Raw genomic sequence first — 25453 nt, forward strand, 5'->3', positions numbered from 1 at the left:
GATGATTACAGCGCGCATGGATAAAACTGTACAAATTCACTAGCAGCATGTTCTCCTTTCGCTGACGCTATATTAAAAGGAACATGTAGGCTTCTTGTGCTCCACTGTGTTTCGCAAAAAAGGCAGAATATCTGATGCGTGATTCTCTGTTGTCTGACTCCATATGAAATCTAGGCAAGGACAGATTTGATCACTACAGATAATGATGCTATTGGGCCTACACGGTCAGGCTCCGTGTAATAAAGTATTATCCTTGAAGAAAACATAAAGGTACTTATTTTTTGATATAGGCCATTTTACGCATATTAAAATATACTTAGATGAACCTGTCTATACTAGTCCCTGTATAAAAAAATAATGTAATTTGCTGAGCTGAGTTTTGTTTTTACTGGAATAACCGGAAAGTTGGCATATCAGGCATTCAGGCGAAACCTGAAACATAGTTGCAACTTAAACTAAATTAAATTAAAATACCTGAATACTAAATACCTGAAATATAATTTACACAGTCAAGACTGGGGGCACCACAGTCAATCGTAATCTTGACTGGTTGCGTAATAATGTCGGAAGATATTATATTGCTATCACAAGTTTAAGGATAGGGATGATACCTTGTATGAGACGATGTGATGATGGGGAAATGTTGCTGCACACTAAGGAATAGGTTAATGATTCGGTTAAATCTTGACAGACTGGACTGCTTTGAGCCTTTGGAGACGAACCGCGACAAGACCTCGCGCCACAAGCACGCACACACAGCACATCATCCGGAGCCTGCGCGGCTTGGGGGATGGGTGGCGTTCACCCCCCCCCCCCCCTCTCTCTGCATCCCTCACTGAGCATCAGCCGTGAGGCCACGTTGAATTTAGTGTAAAGGGGGCCGAAGACGGTGATGCTCCTTTATCGCCACTGAAGGCGGAATTGACCAATGGTTGTATAAATTAGGATAGATCCTATTTTCAAATGAAACATCAAATGCAGCACTATTCGTTTACCGTGTTTTTTCGCAGCAGTGGTGGACCCCAATCATGCTTCGTAGTGCACACGTTGTGGAAAGATGTGGTGTTGTAATGGCTGCTGTCACAGATTTGATGGATTTGATCCATCCATAAAAATACAATCTAAGTAGTAAGAAACAAAAATCAAAAACTGAAATGGCTGTGAATTTGCCTGTGTAATATCGTAGTGTCAGTGGCGTTTTACATTTTATTTTTGTTATGCAGTAAATGAAGAGCCTGGTCATTGTACAAGTATTTGCCTTGGCTGTATGACCTTTGACTCATTGCACTCTTGTAAAGGGAGGAGATGGGTGATATTACTGCATTGGTCAGACTGTAGAAGACTTGCTGGTCAAAGATGGTTTATGGTTAAGGAATTTAGCAGACCATCCTTTCCATGAGAAATGAGATTAGGTGTTGTGAAAAAGTAGAGTAGCCTACTGCTAACCATTTAGCAACTTAGTTGGTTGGCAATGGGAAATTGCATTGCAACCAACAATATGGTTTTGGGAAGCACGCCCCTGGCTTGTAATCTGCATTTACACATGTTCAGAGGCAGGAGTATGTAAGTGGGCCAACAGCGGATCCTCCTGAATGAGTCACACACACTGTGTGTGTGCCGGAGAGGCCATCTGACTTTGAGTCTTTGTTTTCATTGCCTTTTCTTCAGCTCATTGATGTAAATTACATTCATGCGGTTATTTATCTTCTTGCTTTGGACCTACCCCAGAGACAAAAATATTAGCATTACCGGGTAAGAGGCCATTCCAACTAGCACTTGCTTGTCCTCCAACAAGAGGAAAGAATTCTGTATCTCCAAACCCAGAAAAAAGATGTATTTGCTATCATGACTGGATTTGAAAGACACTTGTAATATTTGTATTATTAGGTTAGTCATTGCATCTTATCAGATTCTGTTTTGTTCTGGTTGCATTGTCTATACATGTTTTGGCAAGCTGATGTTTGGAAATTTTGGAATACACCAAAAGGTCTTTACAGTCTGAAGGCTTATAGGAGAAAAGATGCTCTGTGAAAAACAATGCATCAGTAAAATCTTTTGGGTTCTGTACACTCTCTGGTTTAAAAGCTTCAACCTGGCATGGCCACAGTGGTAAAAAATCTGGAAACTTCCAGAGACGCATTCGCTGACTGTGGAATATTCAAAGCTTCAACCTAGCATGGCTATGGCTGCGATAAAATCAGGAAACTTCTAGAGACTAGTGTCCCCTGACTGCCAATTATTTGGCTGGTGCACAGCAGCACCTACTGGTTGGGGTAGACTCCTCTACTGTCTGTCAGAAGTTAGCAAGTAGTGCTAACATTGCTCATAGTATCTTTAAGGTTTATCAGATTTAGAAAACAATTGTGTCTATAACAAATGTATAGCAAAGCTTTATGACAACTGCAGACATACTACAAAATGGTAAACGTTAGAGGGTTTGGTTAGTCTTCCATTTTGATCCATCCAGCAAGCCTGCGTCAACTGTGCCTGTTCCTGTCCCACCTGATATAATAGGAAAATACCCAATAGCAACTCCATTTTATTAGTAGATGGCTAAAATGCCATGTTCAGGCTGGAGGATAGTCAGAAGCTGCCTCACTGAGAACAGATTCAATGGAAGCTGAGGGAACAACAAATCATCAAAAATTCTGAAATGTACATTACAAAATGAATCTCCTCTCTGTGTGTTGTAGTGTACATATTATTCTCCCCTAAATCTACATCTACGATTCCTCATCATGTATCTGCTTAGAAATGCATGTTAGTTTGTATAGCACATTTTGCTGTGCCCCATCTGTGGCTGTGCCAACCCTGAGGTGTGGGATGTCTTGTTCATGGTCTGATCACATTCATCCCATCTTTATTGTTGAACATGTCACATGATACCCTGCTATGGTTATGGATTGGACTATTTTGTCCCATAAATGCAGTCCTATCCACTGGTCATTCTGTGTAATTTGATGTTTATTTCTTCATATTTGTAGGAATAGTGTTTTAATGACGGTTGTTTCCATGAAAGCCATGAGCTAAAATGGAGGCCGCTGAGTGCAGTCTGTGTTCACGTACACCCGGAGCGGTGTATGGAAGCTTGTGTGTGTAAATTCACGTTTCATTCCGTCCACAAGATCAAGCACCTTGGTTTGGACATAAGCAGACATTCCACTTCTCACTTCTGCATGAAGACTCCCTCACAGCAAGATGAGTGGCCCAATCTAACGAAGGCTCCAGCATCTCTTCTCTCCTGAAAGACATGCATTAGCAGCTCTCATCCCTCTATCCCACGCAGCTGAGGGACTCAGCCTATAGCCACCACAGAACGGGAGAAAACATATTTAACAGAGAGACAAAAATAACCAGACTTATATGCCGCCTTATGCTGGAGTCGTCAGTCAGACTTCATTACCGTGTGCATACACAGTGTGAAGAAAAGATCTGGCTTCAGAATGGGGTGAGAGAGGAGACGCAGAGGGACATTAGTTATGGGTGGGCTTAATGCGCCGGCCCAGATGGGGGATGAAATCTCTCCTCAGAAGTGTGCTAAACACTGTCAGGGTGACAGGCCGCTCTGTCAAGCTGTAATAACCTCAGGACGCCCCCCCCCCCGCCCGCCCCTGGAGATGGAGAATTCCTCCATCCCCCCTTCAAGATTATGTGCACATACACACACTCAGACCCACAGAGGCACACACACGTGCACATGCACACACATACAGTACACATCAGCGCATACACACTCACACACACATGCACCATACACACCCTCGCACACACAAAAAAAACACAAATGCACATTCTCAGGACACTCACACACAAAGATGCACATACATACACGCAGACAAACACACATGCACCCTAGCGTGTGCAGACTATGCAGTGACATACACACACATATGAGAGACATGATGTAGCAATTTTATGGTGGTAGTCAGGGAGGTGTTGAAAGCTGGCTCCATTTTTTGATGTTCTAAAATTGAATCAGTGTTGCAGAGCAGAACCACTGACGCAGACTCTGCAGATGTAGAGCAAAATCTATCACCCAGCCAGGGCAGGTTTATGTGCCCTGCATGCACAACCAGCATACCCCTTCTTAAAACAAACAAAACTGCAGAGGCACTAAACTGCAGAGGCACTGGCAATCGGTCATTCGGTCATCCAAAACTCAATCAAGGAGGAAAGTGTACATGACCCAAAGCAAAGTCAGCAAGATAGATATAGAACAGGAAGGAGATACATGTAAAGATTCACTTAAACGTACGAAAAATAGACCCCAATGAAATCAATTATTTGATGTGATCTTTCTTAAAGTGTCCCTTGGTGAACTGTAGCTGTTACAGTGTAGCAGATGAGATTGGGGGGAGAGGAATCTCAGTGGCAGAGGTGTGGCTCGCGGCATGTTGGTAATGGCATGTGAGGGTTGTTTCCCCCCACGTCTTCGTGTCAGAGAGAGGCAGCGGCTACAGCAGCAGCAGCAGCAGCAGTGGCAGGCAATCTGGATCGGCGGCCATGTTTTACTGCCGCGCTGTAGAGATGGAGAAAGCGAGCTAGCTGCAGGGCCCCCGTGGGATGGAGTAAATCAGAGCTGTCAGGGGAATTCGGCTGCTGCCGTCGCCCGCTCCTCCGTGACGGGAGAGGAGTGGAACACCTGCAAAGACCAATGCACACTAATACATGAATAAATACATGGCAGTTATCTGCAGGTTATGCGAGATGTAGACACTAGACAGATGTTCAGTGATATTAAAATAAGACACAAACACATATTACTCATTATGCATTACATTGTGGAAGGATTAAATAACAAACAGACCCCCATAATTTCCTTCCTTCCTCTAACTATTTCTTTTTTTCTTTCTGTGTTTCTCTCTCTCTCTCTCTCTCTCTCTCTCTTACTATTTAATCACCTAGCAGTTGGCATTCAAAAGATGCTACGGTCAGACATGAGAAGAAAGTGTAATACTGATCATGAAACACAATCAGATTAGATCAAATGTGGCCCTCTTTTATTTGAAATTTTTTTGCAGCAGACTATAACTTTTTAATGTGGATTACATAACAGTGTAAACAGGAAGGAAGCTTTTGTTATACCATTTATGAAAAGCATTTGGAGACCATCAATTTTGCATGGGCTGAACTCCCACACACGGTGTGAGCTAAATTACTGGTTAGATAACATTTGCAATGGAGGCACCAGAGGAAGAGGAGAGGGTGTGTTTGCCGCCTCTTCAGTTTGAGTTTGACTGTTCAGTTTGAGACTTTGGCTCTCGGTTCTGTTGTTAAAAGCTGCTTGTGACTGACTTGCATTTTCCATGAGATGATCAATGAATTCATATCGATGTTTTCTGTAATTGTATTAATTGGCATGCACAACTGGTATGTATATCCTCAGATACGTTCAACGCATCAGACATGGACATTATTGCGGGCCACTCAGTGCGTCTGATTCTTCACTGTGGATTGTGCTTGGTACTTAGACATTTTAGAAAGCTTCATTCACCACCAAAGGGAGGCTACACATCCACTGATCATGCATCACCTCTTTCGACATGCACGTTAGTGAAGTGTTTTGCCGTTCTAAAGGCCAGATGGTTTCACCAAACCCCCTCCTAGCCGACTAACTGTTCTCTTTGTGAATGCTGACATATTGATTTCCCCTTCTGCTAGCTCCAGTTAGCATTAACCCTTGTAAGGTGTTCATATTTTTGTTACACAGCCAATGTTCCCAGGTCTGGTGGACCCACCACATTATTAGGCTTTTAAATCAATACAGCCATAACAATTTATGTAAAAATACTTAACAGTTGTTTGCTCAATTACCAATGAGATATCATTTATGCTTCATATTCACCATTTACCCTTGTGAGATCACATTTATGATCATAATTTTTGTGAGAAAATTAGGAAATTCCCTTATAAAAAAAGGTGAAAAAAAAGAAACATTATCATTATTGGTGCTTATTTCTTAGAACTTAATCAGAACAGGTGAAAGTGATTGAAATGCAACAATTTTGTAACTTTGTGTGGGAATAGCAGGTGCAGAAAGACAACATTCCCACACACAGACACCTACACTCAGACAGACACGCACACATACAGACACACAGACACACACAGAACACCTCATATGTAATAGTGATATCATCTTCACAGAAAATGAGCCAAGACCAATGAGTTTGAGTTAGAAGGTATAATAAATAGCATAATTTGTTCTTTCAAACATTGAAAATGGGTCCCACAGACCCAAACCCCTTACACCACAAGGGTTAAATGGCTGTGAAGAGCTCACCAGTTGTAAACACAAGGGACTTGTAAGATAAAACACAAAGGACCCTAGTCATGTAAGCGTTAAGTAATTTCATGGTGAATTAACTGACATGGTGCACATTTCACATCAGTATGACAAACAGAATGCCCCCCACCCAAAATAAATAAATAAATAAATAAACTTGAAAAGTTTGTTACTCTTCCACCAGTCTCTAATAAGTAGCTGATCTGCCCTGTGATAATGACGGTCAGGCCCTTTCTGCAGTTGTCCTCAAGGTACGCATGGCAGTGCTGGTCAGTGCTAATGCGAGCTGTGCTGTGGTGTACTTGAGGTGGGCTACAGCCAGCTAGCGTGATGACTCAGCGCGGCGCTCTGAAAGGAAGTAGACACTCTCAGGGCCACGTCCTTGGACTCTGGGTGACACCGTGCCAGGGGAAGGGTGAGAACGTCACCTCATCAGATGTGCAGCAGCCAGCAGAGTGCCGTTCAATAGCTCTCAGTGCTGCTGATATACACTTGCTGTGTATGGCTTAAAGGCTTTGTGATAATGATATTGATGACTGGAATGAAATGCACAGAAAAAAATCCTTATTAACAGAAGCAAATAGCTTAATATGAATGCTATTTACTGAGCAACCTTGCACAGAGGGCAGGGGCGGACTGGGACCAAAAATCGGCCCTGGCATATTTGGCCCAAGCTGCCCTCAAATCGGTCGGGCACACCTAATTAAATACAAAATCTTTGCATTACCCTTAAATATGCATATATTTTCAACTGTCATGGAGCACTGAAAGTGATAGGCCTCACTGGCTATCACTCTCACTGATCAGAGGTAGCCATGGAGTACATGATCTCCATATTCAAGTAGCCTAGGCTATAGAAGCAATTATTAAAGAAGAGTTTCTGCTTGAATTCAAAGTATCATTTCAAATTATTTAATAGGCTACATTTAAACTATACAATGCTCAACTGACAGCAGCACCAAACAGTTACTGAATTTGCCTATGTGTAAAGAGCTAAATTACCTAGATTGTAGTAGACGTTAATCACTGTAAGACAACTGAAACAACACAAAATAAATAGGGCTGTTGCTGGAAATATTTCATTCCTGAAGGCGATACTACATTGCTGGCACATTTTGGAACATTATAGATACATTAACTAATTATCTTTAATGTCTTCCAGTAGCCTATCGTATAGGTTACCGTATATTAGTTGGCTTGTGCATGAATATGACTTGATGTTTTGTAGCCTACATTTCCGTCAGTCTACAGTCTTTTAGCCTATCTTTACCATGATAATTAACCCTTCCAAGATAGAACCCTTTCGACGCTCTACTTTGAGAGACCAACCACCACTCATGACATGCGATGTTGAATTTTCAATCTGACCAACAATTAACATCGATTTGACACTCTTTTGCTGTCCGGGGTTGCAAATCATTCATTTAGAACATTTAAGTTACGCTGTTTGTTATTATAATCACAGCACGGCCTTAGGTTATCATAACCACATCATTACATTATCGCAATTAATAAGTCATCATAATCGTCATCGTCAGCATGGCATGTCACACATAGCCTACCTGCTCCACCACTAAGTTCTTATCCATGTAGCCGCAAGGCTCCACCACCTGCTCACTGTCCCTCTGTATGCTTGCTTACATCCTCGTTCAAACTCAACGAACTTCTTCAACATGTTGCTGACATTTGCTAGCCTACTTGCAATATTGTATTTTTGAATTTTCATTGGTGTTACTTTTGCACTATTGTCACTACCGGCATCCGCCGCAATTTCGTGTAGGCAACTTCAATTAAAGCAACACCAAAGAACTTTTCCTCTGTTGCACGCACGCTATTTGTTTATCCAGCAACGGCTTTGCAAATAACGATGTCCATAGACATGGTAGAATATGTTGCATGATTTTATGAAAGTATTATGTATTGCGACATCATGCAAGTCAAATGTGTAGTTTCTTATGTCTCATTCCATCGAACTACAAGCCCGCTACCAGATCTGGCAAACTTACATAGTGCGGTTATAGCCGATAGAGGGCCGCGAAGCGAATGCAGAAGTGCCGTTCACCCTGTTACGAGTTGATGAACCACGGAAACAATTTTGGAAACATTATTTTAAGGTACAAAAAACTCTTTGGTGTTGCTTTAACTTCTGATGGCTCACAAAATCCTGGCTCTGGGCCAAAATGCGAGGGGTGGGCCTGACGTGCTCTGTTATTGGATCAGTCGAGTGTCAATATGGAAATGTAACCAGTGGGCCGCTGATGGTCCATCCTTTGGCCAAAAGGTGCGTGCCACCGTGAAAATGCCCGGTATGCTAGATGGCCAGTCCGCCCATGACAGAGGGAAACAATTTGGATGTGAAAAGTAGTGTTACCAGTTAATAAAGACTAGGGAACATATGATTCTGCACTGTAGATATTCTGTAGACATAATAGAAACAGTGGTTCATGCAAATTCATGTTAGAGATAACGGAATGTGACCACATGTTATGGGTGAGGACACAGTACACACAAAGTATGTGCCAGATGCTTGAGAAAATAGATGACTGTCTCTTTAAGAGCTGCTATGGTTGAATATGTGTAGACATGCGTAGAGATGCAGCGAAAGTGGGTCATGAAATCACAAGTGTCAAGCCCAGAAGGGTCTTCATGAAAGAGAAGGGTTAAACAGAGTGGAATAGACCTATGGGGCGGCATGAGCTTATATATGTGTCGTGTGTGTGTGTGTGTGTGTGTGTGTGTGTGTGTGTGTGTGTGTGTGTGTGCATGCGTTCTTATTAGGGTGTGTATATGTGCAATTTGTTAATCACTCTCAGCTTCACACTTGCATTTCAATTGAGGTAGCAAACAGGAAGCAGAATTGCAATTCAAATTGTGCACAACCTTGATTAGCAGAGATTATGTTAATTCTATATCATGCTTTTAATGTTTGCATGAAACATGCATGTTTACATGTACTGTTCCCCTCAAACAGAATACATCAAAAATACATCAAAAATACATTCTTGCAATGTATTAATGTCAGTAGTAGACATAATTGGGGGCGGGGTAATGTATGTTAGCAGCATCTCTCATATGCATAAGTACACTGAGAATTAAAATAATTCAAGAATTGAATTGGAATTTAAGAGCCAGTTTCAATTTAATTCTGGAATTTTGCACAAGCCTGCTGCTAATGCAGTCACCTTATGCATTTATACATTCTTGATCTAGAATACATTTTCCAGTAGCCTAAACAGTGTGGACAAGTAATTGTTTAACATCTGCTTTACATGTTCACAATGGTTATGGATTTTATTATACTGGAGTTTTCTATGGGACAGCCTCACACCATCATGCTCTATACAGTCCATACATGTGTTATGTAATAAAGACGGAAATGTATTATCCGCTCTCCACCATGAGCACGAGGAGGAGGGAATGCTAACTGCTAACGTTAACTGTTTTCTGGGGCTGAAGGCTGAGGCGTGGGAGAGAACAGCTGGCCATTAGGGCCAACTGCACCGACTCCCCGTTCTGCTAGCTATGGTCCTGTCCCAACCCCCCCCCCCCCACCCCCCACACACACACACACACACACACACACACACACACACACACACCCACACACCACCAACCACTGACAGATAGAGCGCCAGAGCACAGGTGCTGATAAACAAAGTGAAGGTCAAGCACAAAATTATTTGCCCATTTAGCCCTAAATGCAATGTATTGAGAAAGTATTCAATATTCACATGGTCAGACCTCTTCACTCTTTTTCACATTTTTGCTATGTTGCTCAATGAATCATGCAGCCAAGACAATGCAAGGTTGGTTTAGGGACAACACTGTTATTAGTGTGGCCCTGTCAGAGCCCTTACTGGAACCCAATCAAACATTTCCGGAAAGATACTTCAGCTGCTCCTTTTTTAATAGATTTTCCCAAATAATCTGAACATTTTGTGTTTCCTTTGTCACTATTGGGTATTGGAATGTGTAGATGAAGAAAATCCATTTAAATGGTTTATCATAAGGCTGCAACATAATGAAATGTGAAAAACGTGAAGGGGTCTGAATAATGAGATTTAATTCCACAAAGAGTAATGTAACTGCTTCATGGAGATCTAGGGTTACGTTACGTAGTGGTTACGTTGCATTTGAATACAAATGTTTGTTTCACTCTTCAGAACCAACAGAAATAAACAGAGAGAAACATCATGAGAATCTGCTGTAGTTGAAGCATGTTTTCATCTGTTGAGATTCACATAATGACTCAGGAGAGCAGTGCATTCGACTGCCCTCTTGGTGATTGGCAAAGTGTCCTCCTTTCTGAGCTGTATTGATTGGGATGGGATTTATTTAACAGATTTGCTCTGAGGAGGCTTCGCAGGAAGGGGGTAGGGAAAGTAGAAATGCAAAACTCCTGCAAATATCTGACTGCAGGGAGTTAAATCTTCTATGTTGACGGTGCATGCTGAAACCAATGCTGATGCATGCAGGAGCAGGATGTCCGGTACAGCAGGATAACTTTTAACCTCCCTTCCTGCTTTGGTCAATCCACTGCCTGTGTCTAGGCCTGTGTCAGGTCTGTGTTTTTCCACTAAACACAGTAATTAGAGGTTTGAAGTCAAGATCAGCACTGTGTTGTACTCAGATGACATTGTACTTGTTTTTGTATGTCTTTTATTATTCTGGCATCCACATTGCTTCAAAGGACCATGTGTAACAGATGTGGGGTTTCACAGAGCATTGAGTTGTGGCTGTACTTTATATGTACGTGGATGCACATACACAATGTCACATACACAAAAAAAATTACCTGGAATAACCTTGACACATTTAGCAGCAGCCACACAATGGTGGAAGTGTGCCTGGTAAATGTAAATATTGCAAAAGAAAAATAGATATTTCATATGTGAATATTTCACAAGTGCTATCTTATTATTATGATACATTTTCGCCAACTGCAAACAATAAAAACGAGGTGCAGTCAGAAAACAAAGATAGTGAAGAAGATTTACATTTTAATTTGATTTTAATGCAAGTTCATTCAGGCAATATTCCCTGAGATCATCTCTCTACTACGGCACTTATATATAAAGGAAATGAGTAACTTTTATGCTGAGTTATTACATTTATGTTTAAGTTATATTTAAGTTTACCAGTAAATATGTTTACTAGTATCTGCTCTGCTAAATGCAAAGACATACAGAGATATGCAACGCTATAGGGAGTTTATATATTTTCATATATTTGCCTGGAGAATTTGCAAGATATTGCGCAACAAAGCTTATAACACAAAACAAACCATGACTCAGCACAAATGAAAAAACAAACAAACCTGAAAAGGTAATGCGATCCAGTCTGCTGCAAGCAGCATGCTGTTTTACTATCGGCCCTGAGAAGAATATGTATCATTGTTATTATCCATTTCGTTGTCCTGAATGACCTTCCTGGAAGAACTACTTACTTCCCCAGATGTTCCTAGGTTTTGCCCTGGGTCCTCTACAAATCCTGGGGTTTGTCATTAACAAACGTCCTTGTGTAAAGATCCTTTTCCTTTTACCATGACAACAACTGTGGATCGCACCTTTTTAAAACAGCCCCCTCCCCCGCCTGGCTGCAGGTATTGTGAGATGGTACACTCTGTTGGTTTAAAGCATTCAGTATGTTGTTTCTGGGATTAGGTGAAGGATTTGTGTTTTTGTGTTCTGATGAATGATAGTCCTATCAAGGAGGATCTAAACATTATAATTTAAACATTCTGCTAGTAGACTACAGTTTGAATGATACGTTATAATTTAGGAATCCGATGGATGGTGTCACCATGTTATTTGGAGAGCTGAATCTGAAACCCCCATTAGGTCATAGTGTCAGAAAGCCACAGAAACATACTGACTGTTGTAAATTTAATCCAGAAAGGACAGCAGTGCCTGATGGCATTACCAGTGACATTGGTCTTTTGCTGACATTTCTGATCCACTCGATCTTTGTACTGTAGCCTGGCCAGTGCTTCAGTGGCACAAGGCACCTTGCCTCTGGGTCTTTAAATCCTGTGTGCTGCTGTTAGAGAAGACCTCTCTCTGGAGACCATTCAGATTGACAAGATTTCTGATTACTCATCCTCGAGGCAGTGCTTCATCTCATTATCATCATCATCATCACCATCTGAAGTTTGACCATGTACAGATATACAAAATGGAGGTAAAAGAAATGCAGTGCATTGTAAGGACTGCATTGAAATTATACAATATTGGGCAAGGTTGACTTACTGTCCCACCATAGTGGCATAAATAAATAACATACCCTGTTGGCCTATGTGTGAGGACAGCACAGGCACATGGAACTAAAAGCAAATGGGGAATATGTATGTAGATGACATGAACAGCCTGGTCATGACCTTGAGGTCAGAGAGAGGTACTTGATATGCAGAGCGCATTCACCTAGATTACATTCACACCATATATGGAGGTAGGAGGGGCTGTGGTACTGCACTATGCTGCTGATGAATGTTCTGTGGAAGAGTGATAGGTAATGTAACATCACATGATGGGAGTGAGAGATATGGGACAAGGACCCCAAGGATTGAAAAGTAGGTGGGTCATTTTCCCCCCATGGAGATGATGTTATGATTGCATTGTGCCGTGTTCTGCATCCTTGATAATAAACTTTTATACAGTTTTCACAAGTAGGTGGATTAAATCATTTGTATCTTGTTTGTTTTATTCATAGCTTGGTTTCTGTGCACAAGATAGTCTAATGCACCTGTTATGATGATAAAATACACAGAGAATGCAAACAGGGTTGCCCTCAGTGATGTCGACGGCCCTCAAATGCAATAGCAGATTGTATTCTTTATTAAAAACATGACTCTGTTGGGTTTGATTGAAGGGCAACAGATTTGCATTGGCCCAGTCCATTTGTTTCCATGTCGGGGATATGACACTGACTGGTGATCATTTAGCAGGTAACTCTCCTCCTTCTCCTCCTCGCTGACATCACAACAGTTCAACAAGGAGGAAGACAAACAATGCAGCCCTGAATTGCCTCTGTAATCTCAGCAACTGACTCCAACATGGTCTGCGTATTTAAACAGAGATAATCCATCTGTAGCCCAATGCAGATGTTGTTGGGCTCAGAGGGGCTTAAGGGATGGGGCTAGTGATATCAAATGTCAAACAGCAAACCAATTCTGCTGTAATCACATTTATCCCAGTGCTATTGACAGATGGCTAACACAGTGATCAAGCTAATAACAGTTAGCATGTCTGAAAAACACAGGATTATCAGACAAGATCCCAAGAGGATTATTTTGATTCTGCCTGTAAGAAAGTCAGTTTGCAGGAGTCCCTGAAACAAGGGATTCAAATAGATATTCCATCAGTTCATAATTGTTAGTTCTATACTGAACAATTTAGAACAATTTAGTGCAAATATGAGAAAACATTACAGAGACTGAATTATGATCTATTGTTTATTTGTTATGCTGGAATACTGAATATGGAGTCTGTGGCTATGGTTTCCTTTTGTCCTTTTGTATGATTGAATTGCTGAATAATCGTATGACTACAGACAGACAAAACACACACCAATAGAATCCAACACACACACACACACATTCTCTCTCTCTCTCTCTTTCTCTCTCTCTATCTCTCTCTCTCTCACACACACACACACACACATTTGGTTAAAGACTACCCTGGGGCTGTGGTAGTCCATGGCTGGATGATTTCCATTTTTGGCATCATAAACCCTTATGACTTTCTGCTCCATTTCTGCATCCCACAGAATGGCCAGGCTGTGAAGCTGCCCCACACATGCTAAATTAGCCTCTTTTCTGATAAAGGGATTGGCTCATATTGGTTTGCTGTTGAAAGAACTTGCGAGAAATATATAATCAGCTTTTTTTCTTTGTGGCCAAAAATGCAAAAGGCACAAGAACACTTGACCTCTGTGAGATGCTTTAAGGGCTTTGGAGCCAGGCAACACACACACACACACATATGTATGAACAACACTCCCCATTTACCATAAATGGCATTGGATCAGTGACAGAAAGTGAGCGCTATCAAACAAGCTATCTAAATGGATCTGATAACCTTAGACACTAGAACTATATGGTATTGCCAAGCGAATGCTCTGTGTCCTGCTGTAGGGTTTAGATGCTTTTATGTCAGACAAACTACAGAAGGCAAATGTACAGAAAGAGAAAGACACAACTGAAGAGAGTCCTATTGTTTGTCTATTGCAGTGTTGAAAATGAATTACACAAAAGTGCATTAGTGTTGCATCACATGAGCAAATCACAAATGATAGACAACTGTGTGTGGGCGGGTGATCATGGTTTCAAACAATCATGGTGTGCAGAAAATAGCAACACAAAGTTTCAAAAGGTTGCCGACACGTTGTCAGACAGAATGGAAGCCAGTGTGTATCCCTGGCATCACTGCCAGCCACTCTTTCTGCTAATCCACATTAGTCTCTGTGCCAGTGGGCACAGCCAGGTGGATCAGGTGTCGCTGAGTCGGGGGTAGAGTGTGTGGCACAGAGTGGGCACCCTCTAGCCAAAGAGAGATTGGTGACAGGACTGGCATTCAGTCAGGAATAGCAGAGTGGCAGGCAGGATGATCAGAGAGAATGTAGATAGCGAAAATTGTGTGAATTATGTGGGTTCTGTTTTATGTGAACTTGTGTGCCTGTGCATGCATGCTATCGAGAATTCATTCTTCTGATATTCTGCAGTAAATCCATCCATATGGAAGCCAGCTGCTTCCTGTAAACCGGAAGCTGGATGCTGCTGTGCATAAAACAATGGCTCAAATTGACCATGTTAAAGGGCATTTTTAAAAAGAAGTGTTTTCAGTTGTGAGAGTGTTTTTCTCTTAATGAACATGTGCACCTACCGCTTATTTTGACCCATGTATAATACAAAAAAACCCTTATTGAGCTGATATTGATAAATTGCATACAGTAACAATACGTGTTGTGTGGTTGTTATGCTCATACTGCATGGTCGTGCATTTTGTTCACGTCTTACCTTTTCTTCCACAGAGATTATGAATGATGTCATCAAGAAGGTGAAGAAGAAGGGAGAATGGAAGGTAAGAAGATTGTTCCAGTTTTCTCAGAGGGGACTTAATTGTGTCCTAAAAATCCTGTTATGACAATCTGATTTCCATGCTGACCCAGATGTGAGTAATGAGAACACCTGCACGTTGCTGCCAGTCTTATCCTTAGTGTTTGCTTCACTACATGGGACTCATTTGACAGGAAAACTGGTGTTGTCTGGTGTTGGCAGGTAAAAGTGCTCTTTAAGATGCAACGTTTGACAGATTTAGCCATTGGATGAGTCCACACCCTCCTGACAGTATGTGATGTAAAGGATGGGTAAAGAGAAGGGTCTGTTTTTAGTGTCTGTAGCCACAACTACTGTTGGTGATATTTTGATTCCCAAATACCAAATATGTTTGCACTTGCTAATAGCTATCGCTACATTGGGCTATATTTTTACATTTTGTTTGTTTGGTTCATGTTTTGTAGCTTAATTGTCCAGCTGGTGCTTGGTTAATTCCTATATTTCTGCAGTGGATGACAGTGAACCCTGTTGACAAGGTTTTTGATGCTGAAGGGTGCAAACTGCAAATGGTTTTGTGACTATTTCACATCATGGGTTGATGGGGATTGAGACTAGTTGAATGCTTCTGCTGTTCCAAAATGCAGTTGAGTGTTAGCTAACAGGCTAGTTTTGCTAGTGACTGCAATAGAGAAACTTGAACCTGAAACAAACTTTACAGGGTGTTTGACCCATCTTTAAACACAAAACTGGATGGATGTTAAGAGTTTCCAACGCCATATAATAAGAAACTCTTAGCATCCCACCAGTTTTGTGTTCTTAGTCAAGCATCCTGTAACGAGTTTCTTTACCACTTCCTACCATTTTTTGGTGCTTGTTAAGAGAACCGACTAGTGATGGGCAAATGAAGCTTTGGTGAACCACTAAACCAGTGTGAAGCTAACAACACTAATGAAAAAATCCAATATGGCTGCCACATGTAGATTTTTCAACATAAAAGTCCTTACCCAAACCAGTATATGTAACCAAAAATATTGGTTTGCTAAGGACTTTTATGTTGAAAAATGTATGTGTGGCGGCCATCTTTTTGCTTTTCAGCTAGTGTCGCTAGGTTCACACTGCTGTGGTTCAGTGGTTCACCAAAGCTTCATTTGCCCATCACTACCGGCTAGCCTGGTAGCCAGCCCGAATTTAATCCCCGCCGCAAAATTTGAGGCCAGGAAGTTCTGAATAGAATTGAGAACTTACGTCAGCCTAAGAACCGACTACTGCACTTGTAAAATGACTATTCCACTTGTAATTTGTCAGATGTCAAAATAGATGTTGAACTTTTTTTCAACTGAAAAAGGTAACAAACTAATTAACAAGAACATTTTAAACTTGCAGTTCAAAGAGGTTGCCGACTAGCCTGGCGGGCCATCCTATCATTGAAATGTATAGTCTGGAATCGAACCATTCACCTCGCTTAATCCAAGGGGCGGGCAGAGAATTGTCTTTCAAACTGCCTAGGCATGCAATAGGCCAGGGCTACAACCATATCCGTATCCGGTTGGCAAAACGGCAAAAAACATCCTTCTTCGAAAGGAATGACTTAAGTGCATTGTGTTGCTCAACTTTCAAAAAAAAAAAAAAAAAAGTCCAACTCCTCCAAAGTTGACGCCAACGCCGATTCAAACAACCGCTCTTCGTTCGCCAATCCAATTGAGTGTAGTGATTGCGTGCAGTGACCCTGAATTTTTCGGATTTGGGTCTGGATTGTCCAGGCTACGGACCTGGTTGCAGGTGTTTAAAAAGCCACAGGACTCTATTTTGATGATCAGAAATGCGGCGCAAAGCCCGACATAAAGCTTATTCTTATTTGACACCCAGCCAGTGGCAGATTTTGCGCCATTCTCACAAATTCCACTGGAAGGTAAGGCTATGTTAGGCTAAGGTTATTTTTGGAATTGTAGTTTTTGTACCATAGTCATTTCTCAACTATCCTGAAATGGAACTAACTCAGCAAGTGTGAGAGCTGTTCTACAGTGACGCACAAGGCCAGCGCTGGTAATGCCAAACTGATTCCTGTGGTTCATCATTCACTACTCATTTATTATTGCCATCTTCCACATATAGATCGTAGTTACTGGCTAGTAGTTGGCTAAATGTAGCTAATAGCATTAATAACATGTTATATCCAGTACTCCCTTTCTGGGTCTGTGTCTCGTATGAACAAAATAATCTCCCTGCCTCTTCAGGCACTCATTGTGGACCAGCTCAGCATGAGGATGCTGTCCTCCTGTTGCAAGATGACGGACATCATGTCAGAAGGCATCACTAGTAAGTTGAGGGTTCTGTTGGGACATAGTGGTTCTGCATGGCTTTCTGTTCTGTTCTGTTCTGTTATGTTCTTTTCTGTTCTGTTCTGATGATATTACATATAAAGAGTTTGATTCCAAAATGCTATATCTCCATTTTTAAAAACATTAATAAGTCATGTTATTTAATTGTGTATGTCAGGTAATATCAATAAAATTGCAGTTGTGTTGTTTTGATTGAGTAAAGATAAATCAAGTAACAATACCCAATTACATTTCTACTGAAATGACTTGGGAAAACAAAATGTAAAAGAAGGATTTATAAAAATTCATTAAAATAGAGGATATACTGTAGCATTTTGGAACCAAACTCATGTTCGCAAAATGGGAAGCATAATCCTCTTTTGCATCTCTCTCTTTCTCTCTCTCTTTCTCTCTCTCTCTCTCTCTGTCTCCTCCATCTATATCCATAGTTGTTGAAGATATAAATAAGAGGCGAGAGCCTCTTCCCTCACTTGAGGCCATCTATCTGATTACTCCTACTGAGAAGGTACCCTCACACACCACACACACACACACACACACACACACACACACACATGTTCCTGTTTCACACTTGGCTCAGCTTTTGGGAAAGCATTATTAGCAGAAATAGCCCATGTTCAGCGGCCTGAGCCAATGAGTTAGCAGTGTGTTCACACAGCACACACTGGCCATATGTCACACACAATGCAGAATGCGGCAGTGTCGACAAACATGCTATTGACACAGCCTACGCAAACATCCCTCAATCCTTCTTTCCTGTGGACCATTGTTGGTGCTATTATTGCTACTGCTGCACACACACACACACACACACACACACACATACACACACACACACACACACACACGCACACACTTAAACACAAACACACACACATACAAACACACACAGATACACACTCTAAAGAAAACAAATAGGAAGACTCAAAGAGGCATGCACCACACAGACACACACACACAAAAAACTCTAATTCTCCTTTCTCTCTCCTCTCATCTCCAGTCTGTTGCGACTCTAGTTGGTGACTTCAGAGATTCTCATTCAGCCAAGTACAAAGCAGCTCATGTGTTCTTCACTGACTGTGAGTAGCAGAGAGCACTTCACTGGAGAGCCCTGTATGCAGCATGACATAATCTCCACACACACACGCACATGCACACACTCACACACACACAGTCACACGCATGCCTGCATGCACGCACGTACACATACCGTACACCACTATTCACTCTGACACTCTGAGATCATATCAAAATAATCAAGGCTCCGCTATTTAGTGTTAAGTGCAAGATATTGAGGTGAATATTACATAATTTATTAACATTTATATTGTATTATATTGCTTATATGGTATAAACTAGTGTGTTGCACAGGTACTTCTAAAATTTTAACGTGTATCTTAAAGATATTTTATTCTTTGCTCTGAATAATCTACATGAGCCAAAAAATGTCATTGTAAATGTAAGTGTTGTGAATTTGTATTTCTCTGTCTGCGCCTCACTTTGACCACTGAACCTGTGTCCTGCTTCCAGCCTGCCCTGACCCCATATTTAACGACTTGGTGAAGAGCCGCGCCTCCAAATCCATCAAGACGCTGACTGAGATCAACATCGCCTTCTTACCTTATGAGTCTCAGGTACACAGTCAGACCAGACCAGAGAGGAGAGAGGGAGGAGACAAAAATATGAAGACGGAGAGAGAGAGAGAGGGATTACACAGTGAATGAGAGAGGATGAGGATGAGAGAAGGGAACAGAAAGAGACATGGAGGGATAGAAAGGACATTAAGGAAAAGCTTGTGTGTGTGTGTGTGTGTGTGTGTGTGTGTGTGTGTGTGTGTGTGTGTGAGAGAGAGAGAGAGAGAGAGAGAGAGAGAGAGAGAGAGAGTAAAGGGGCCTAAAGGTGGGACAGAGACTGGAAAGTAGAGAGACACAGAAAATTCCAGAAATAGAAGCAAGAGGCAGTAATAGGGGGAGGGGATTGGCTAGAGGACATGATGGGGCGGGGACAGTTAGCTGAGTAAACACAGGTAGCAGCATCTCCTGAGTCACACTCTCCAGACACACACACACGCATACACACACTCTCTCTCTCTCTCTCTCTCTCTCTCTCTCTCTCTCTCTCTCTCTCTCTGTCCGTGCCACAGTATCTCTTTCCTTTGCTCTACCCATGGACTGTTCTAGAAGCGAGCCAGTTGAGCGCTGCCTGGCCAACAATTCTTTGCTCATCCTGTCCTCTATGATTAATTCAGAAGAGTCAGAGGAGTTTGGCTTCTGGCGAGATGCTGCAGCTCGCTTCACACTGAGGGAAAAAAGGGAAAGGGGGAGCAAACACACACAGATAAAGCTCTGCATTGCTATTGGCCGTCAGGGCATCTACACAACACGAGGCAGCCAATTGGAACAGGGCAAGAGAGCGCCTAGGTGTGGAGAGAGGAACCCATCTGCTGAGCAGAAGGACAGTCATGTGACCTTGGACAGATGGGGGCAACAGTGAGAGATGCTGAGAGAGAGGGAGAGAGAGGAGCAGAGAGAGATGAAAAGGGATCGACAAAAGAAAGAAATGGAGAGGATAGAAGACTGAGAGAGAGGGAGAGAGAGGAGAGGAGAGGGAAGACTGTGTCAGTGTGCATTTATATTGTTAGTGATAAACTGTATGTGACGCTGCCCTCAGAGAAAGTTTATTGTGTATCTGTTAATGTGTGTATGTCTGCATATTCCTTTGTATATGTGCAAAGGTCTGTGTTTTTGAACACGTTGCTGTGTGTACCTCTATGTGTGTACATATGTGTGTGTTCCTGTGCATGTCTGTGAGTGTGTGTGTGTGTGTGTGTGTGTGTGTGTGTGTGTGTGTGTGTGTGTGTACGTTTGTGTGTGTGTGTGCCAGTGGAGGACACTTTCTCCAGACAGTTCCACAAGAGAGGCCGTGTCATGCGCAGTTGGGAGAGGGAGGGGGAGGAGCTGCTGTCAGAGAGCAGCGTGACTCCCCTAACAGAGATTCACACAGACACAAGTAGAGGATGCCATATCCCCCAACAGTGACAGATACACATGCAGGCACACACGCAGGCACACAAACACACACACACACACACACACACACACACACACACACACACACACACACACACACACACACACACACACACACAGACAGACAGGTCTTTGAATTCCAAACAGCACTGGCTTACTCTGCATTCTTTATCACTAAAGAGGACTTGCTGTAATGTAGTGCAGCCACTGCAGCAGTGAGAGGAGACTGGCAACTACTGTCACCTCTGCAGGGCACCCAGACATGCAGCACTCCGGATAAACAGGAAATGCTCCTCAGGGAGTGGTACTGTCTTGTCTAGTTTACAACATGCACTTAGAAATAATAATGAATCATTTTTTTCAGGGATTTCATGTCATTTATCATCCTGAAAGCACAAATTCATGATTTTCTCTCTCTCTCTCACTCGATTGAAATTTTGATTGATTCACTCTCTCTCTCCCTCTCTCTCTCTCTCTCTCTCTCCTTTTGTGTGTGTGTGTGGTGTATTTGCCTGTGTGGCTGTACAGGTGTACTCTCTAGACAACTCTGATGCCTTCCAGAGCTTCTACAGCCCCCATAAGACCCACCTGAAGAACTCAGTGATGGAGCGCCTGGCCGAGCAGATCGCCACTCTGTGTGCCACGCTCAAGGAGTATCCCGCCGTGCGATACCGAGGGTGAGAGACAGGGGGCAGTGTGGGAAGGGGGGGGGGGGGGGGTGGGCTGTTGGTTGTAACTCTCAGAAATGCAACCTAGAATTGGAAGCAGATGAGAAAAATGCTTTAACCAGTTGATGTTGATGAAGATTAATCCACCAATGAGAAACTTAAACAGAGCTAGTTGTGTGGTTAAAGAAACATCTATAAAATCCTCTGCAAAACCACAGGCCCAATTTAGCCTTGTTTCACATTGGCTCGATAATCTCACATGACGTCTCTAGACTCAGAAGTGTCACCTAAAGTTCACCTAACATTAGCCTTTATTTGGAAGGTATTATTTCAAAGTGGAGGAACTGAGGGAAGTCATGAACAATAGGAACAGCCAGCACATCACTCCAGCAGAACTTGTGTGGAAGGCTAATCTCTCTGCTTGTTTGTCTCACTTCACAGAGACTACAAAGACAACTCCACCCTGGCCCAACTGGTGCAGGACAAACTGGACGCTTACAAGGCTGACGACCCCACAATGGGAGAGGTGAGAGAATGAGAGAAAGAGAGAGAAAGGGAGAGAAAGAGGGAGAGGGGGCAGAGGAAACAGATAGAGGTAGAAAGAATTACAGATCACCTTTTTATTCTTCCATGGGAGAAAAGGAAGAGCCCTGTAGGGGGAGGGAGACCGATAATCGTAATGAAATTAAATGTCAGACTTAGATAAAAACCTACAACCGACTGCTATCAGGACTCTGGATTCAAGTCAGGGGCAGCTTACTGCTTCCCTCTTAATGGGTTGATGTGTCATTCCCCCTTTTAAGGGTGACCTTTCTGCTAATGACTTTAACCAGAAACAGTAGGACTCTCAAGCTCATTACTTCCCTTAGCATGTCAGTCTAGAATAATCTAGAACCATTTAGCAACACAAGAATATTAGACTCAGGGGATGCATCGAATATGTGTGATAATGGCATATCATGCATATAATGATGACATTTTGTTATATAGACATACAAACCAAAGTATTAGACAGCTCCCTCTACAGTTATTGTATAAGTAAAAAGAGTATAAGTTCTATAAAATCTCATCTTTTGGTCGATGAAGATGATGCTCACACTGAAAAAGAATCTAACTCATGGTCAGAGTAAAATTATTCCGTGGGGAAAAAGAAATAATGCATTTTGAGAAATTCACAAGTGCCACAATTATTTGCACCCCTTAAAAATCCTAGAAACAAAATGTAACTGAAGCTTTTTTTCCATTTACAGTATAATGTATTTAACTTCTTTAGTGTCCGAATCTTTTAGTTTCACACACCCCTTCCTTTTCTTCTGACTCTTTTCTTTCACTTTCCTTTAAAAATGATTCTGAGTTTTAGTCTCATGAAGACACAACCTATTTGGGGTGCAGATGCACAGATTAGCTCAAAAGTAATCTAATGCTGTGTTGCCATGGTTGTCCCAGGCCACCAAATTGCACTCTTACCAGATTAAGGAGGCCTTTGGGGCACTCTCAGAAAACCTGTGAGTCAGTAGCCTGCAGCTACTTGTTTTGAGCACCTGACTGAACTCATTGGCCCTCTGCCATTGTGTGAAGAAACAAACTCCCAAGTCAAATCAACATCACAGATGAAGATCACTCTTAACAACACTACAACTCCCATGATGCCTGGCGTGATGTGTTGTACCCAGAGCCATATAAAGATACCTTTATATGGCTCTGGTTGTACCACTTTCTCATCTTCCTGAAATACGTGTGTTTACGTTGTCCACTGTCCTTCTAGGGTCCAGACAAGGCGCGTTCTCAGCTCATCATCCTGGACCGAGCTTTCGACCCAGTGTCCCCTGTCCTGCATGAGCTCACCTTCCAGGCTATGGGTTACGACCTGCTGCCTATTGAGAACGATGTCTACAAGTGAGAAGTGGACACACACACACACTACACACACACACACACAAACACACACACACACACACACACACACACACACACACACACACACACACACACACACACACACAAACATACACACACACCCACTTCATACTACACACGACACACACACACACACATACACACACATTCACACACTCACAAACATGCATGGTGGATGAAATACTACCTCTGTTTATCATTATTAGTGTAAATTTAACATCTAGTGTAGTCATTGAATTACATTGTTTTGAACACTGGCCACATGCATAGTTTAAACTGAGATAAGACATTTAAATGACATCTCGTCATTGTGTCCAGAGGCTAGTGTGATGGCCATCTTCATCTGGTTGAACAGGCGTGCAATTTGCTTAATATCTCTCTATGTTTGGGAGTTGCAGTGTAATCTGAGTCGGCTAATGTAATGTGCCCTCCTGTGTGTAGATATGAGACCAGTGGCATGGGAGATTCCCGTGAGAAGGAGGTCCTGCTGCACGAGGACGATGACCTGTGGGTTGGACTGCGACACAAACACATTGCCGAGGTGTCCCAGTGAGTACCACTCGGCCCTGGGTCTCCTGGCTTCTCTGTGTTGGTCTCCCTATTGTCCTCTAACAGTCTGTTTCGAGTTCAGATTTCTCATTTCAGCACCTCAGTGTTTTCAGTTTATACAGCTCTGTTCTTTTCCTAACTCGCTTCCCTCACATTTCCTGAGGTTTCCCCTATTCTCATTCTCTCTCTCTCTCTCTCTCTCTCTCTCTCTCTCTCTCTCTCTCTCTCTGTCTTGTTCTCCCTATTTTGAAAAGCATAAAAAGTATATCAAAAAACATGTACAAAGTATATGTTTAAAGAATCGCCACATCTCATTTACACATTTACAATGCTTGCATGATATATGAGTCTGCACATACTACAATGACATAATGTCCTTCCATGTGCATGCTAATTATATCTCATAAAATGTATGAATATTACTGACTTCCATATGGGCCTATCTCTTTCACACTTTCATACTTTCTCTCTCTCTCTCTCTCTCTCTCTGGGTGTCCATAATAGCTCATGGAATTTCCTCTCTCGTTGTGTTTGATGGTGACAGTAATCCCCCATCCCTCTCCACTCTCTCTCCACAGGGAGGTAACACGCTCCTTGAAGGATTTCTCCTCCAGCAAACGGATGAATACAGGAGAGAAGGTAAGGAGGGAGTGGAGAGGAGAGGAGTGGAGGAAAAGGAAGTGTTCGGATGGGGAGGGGGGGGGGGGGGTTGAGCTTTTATTGCCTCGGAGGAAGAAACCTTGTTAATCTGAGTGCTGGCGTAGCACGTCGTAACGTAGCCTGGCGTAGCAGAGAAAGGCTGACTCATCATTAAGTCCCTTGCCAGCGTTAGAGAGGGGGGGGGGGGGGGGGGGGGGGTTAATGTTGATTGACTAGTGTGCACAGCACAGACCTCTGATGTGAGACACCATGTGTGCCAAATCACTCTCTCAGGAAGTGCCTCCTATTTATGAACATCCAACATCCCACTCAACATTGCATAACATCAAGAAACAAACAGCAGTGGAACACTACATACACAGTAGTGGATATAGACATCTATGCTATTACTATTACACAGTAGAGTATTGTATAGTACAGTATAGTGCAGATATATTACACTACGGTATGTGCTTTTTGATTTGTACATATTTACAGTAATTTCCTGTGTATTAGCCGCATTGTGTATAAGCCACAAGACAGTGTTTTATGCAAGTTAAAAGAAACAAAACCGTATTAATACCATATTAACTGCACCCGTGTATCAACCTCATATCTGAAGAAATTTTACAAAATCAATATATAAACTGCGGCTAATAGTTGGGAAATTACGGTAGCACAAATGAGAGTATGTGTATTTTGTGTATATTTGTTTATGTGTGTATGTATACAGTATGTATTCCTGTGTTGTATTTGGGTCTAAACAATACCATGTGATCATATTCTGTTTGTGTGCAGACCACCATGAGGGACCTCTCTCAGATGCTGAAAAAGATGCCCCAGTACCAGAAGGAGCTGAGCAAGGTCAGTCCAGCCATACCTACCTTACGCTGAGCTATCTGCTCACTGGATACCATGTAAAGATGATTGCCCTATCCAGATAGCCTCATTTTACATTGTGATGTTCATGAGTT

At 42.2% G+C, this 25453-nt stretch overlaps 1 protein-coding gene across 1 annotated transcript in view; it reads left to right on the top strand.

Annotated features, from left to right (window-relative positions):
• The window catches only part of stxbp1a (syntaxin binding protein 1a), a 35857-nt gene that overhangs the window by 1104 nt on the left and 9300 nt on the right, over window positions 1–25453 (top strand). The window contains exons 2-12 of the mRNA XM_076283363.1: window positions 15314–15363; window positions 17573–17654; window positions 18106–18182; window positions 18678–18756; window positions 19208–19311; window positions 21235–21383; window positions 21816–21900; window positions 23140–23270; window positions 23733–23840; window positions 24419–24479; window positions 25278–25343. Coding sequence (XP_076139478.1) covers window positions 15314–15363; window positions 17573–17654; window positions 18106–18182; window positions 18678–18756; window positions 19208–19311; window positions 21235–21383; window positions 21816–21900; window positions 23140–23270; window positions 23733–23840; window positions 24419–24479; window positions 25278–25343 — 992 coding nt within the window. The remainder of the gene's footprint in view (window positions 1–15313; window positions 15364–17572; window positions 17655–18105; window positions 18183–18677; window positions 18757–19207; window positions 19312–21234; window positions 21384–21815; window positions 21901–23139; window positions 23271–23732; window positions 23841–24418; window positions 24480–25277; window positions 25344–25453) is intronic.

Source organism: Alosa pseudoharengus, unplaced genomic scaffold, assembly GCF_046254945.1.
Source record: "Alosa pseudoharengus isolate Yale_2024_CS ecotype anadromous, Long Island Sound unplaced genomic scaffold, YU_APseudo_1.1 YU_APseudo_1.1_scf_14, whole genome shotgun sequence".
NCBI lineage: Eukaryota > Metazoa > Chordata > Actinopteri > Clupeiformes > Clupeidae > Alosa > Alosa pseudoharengus.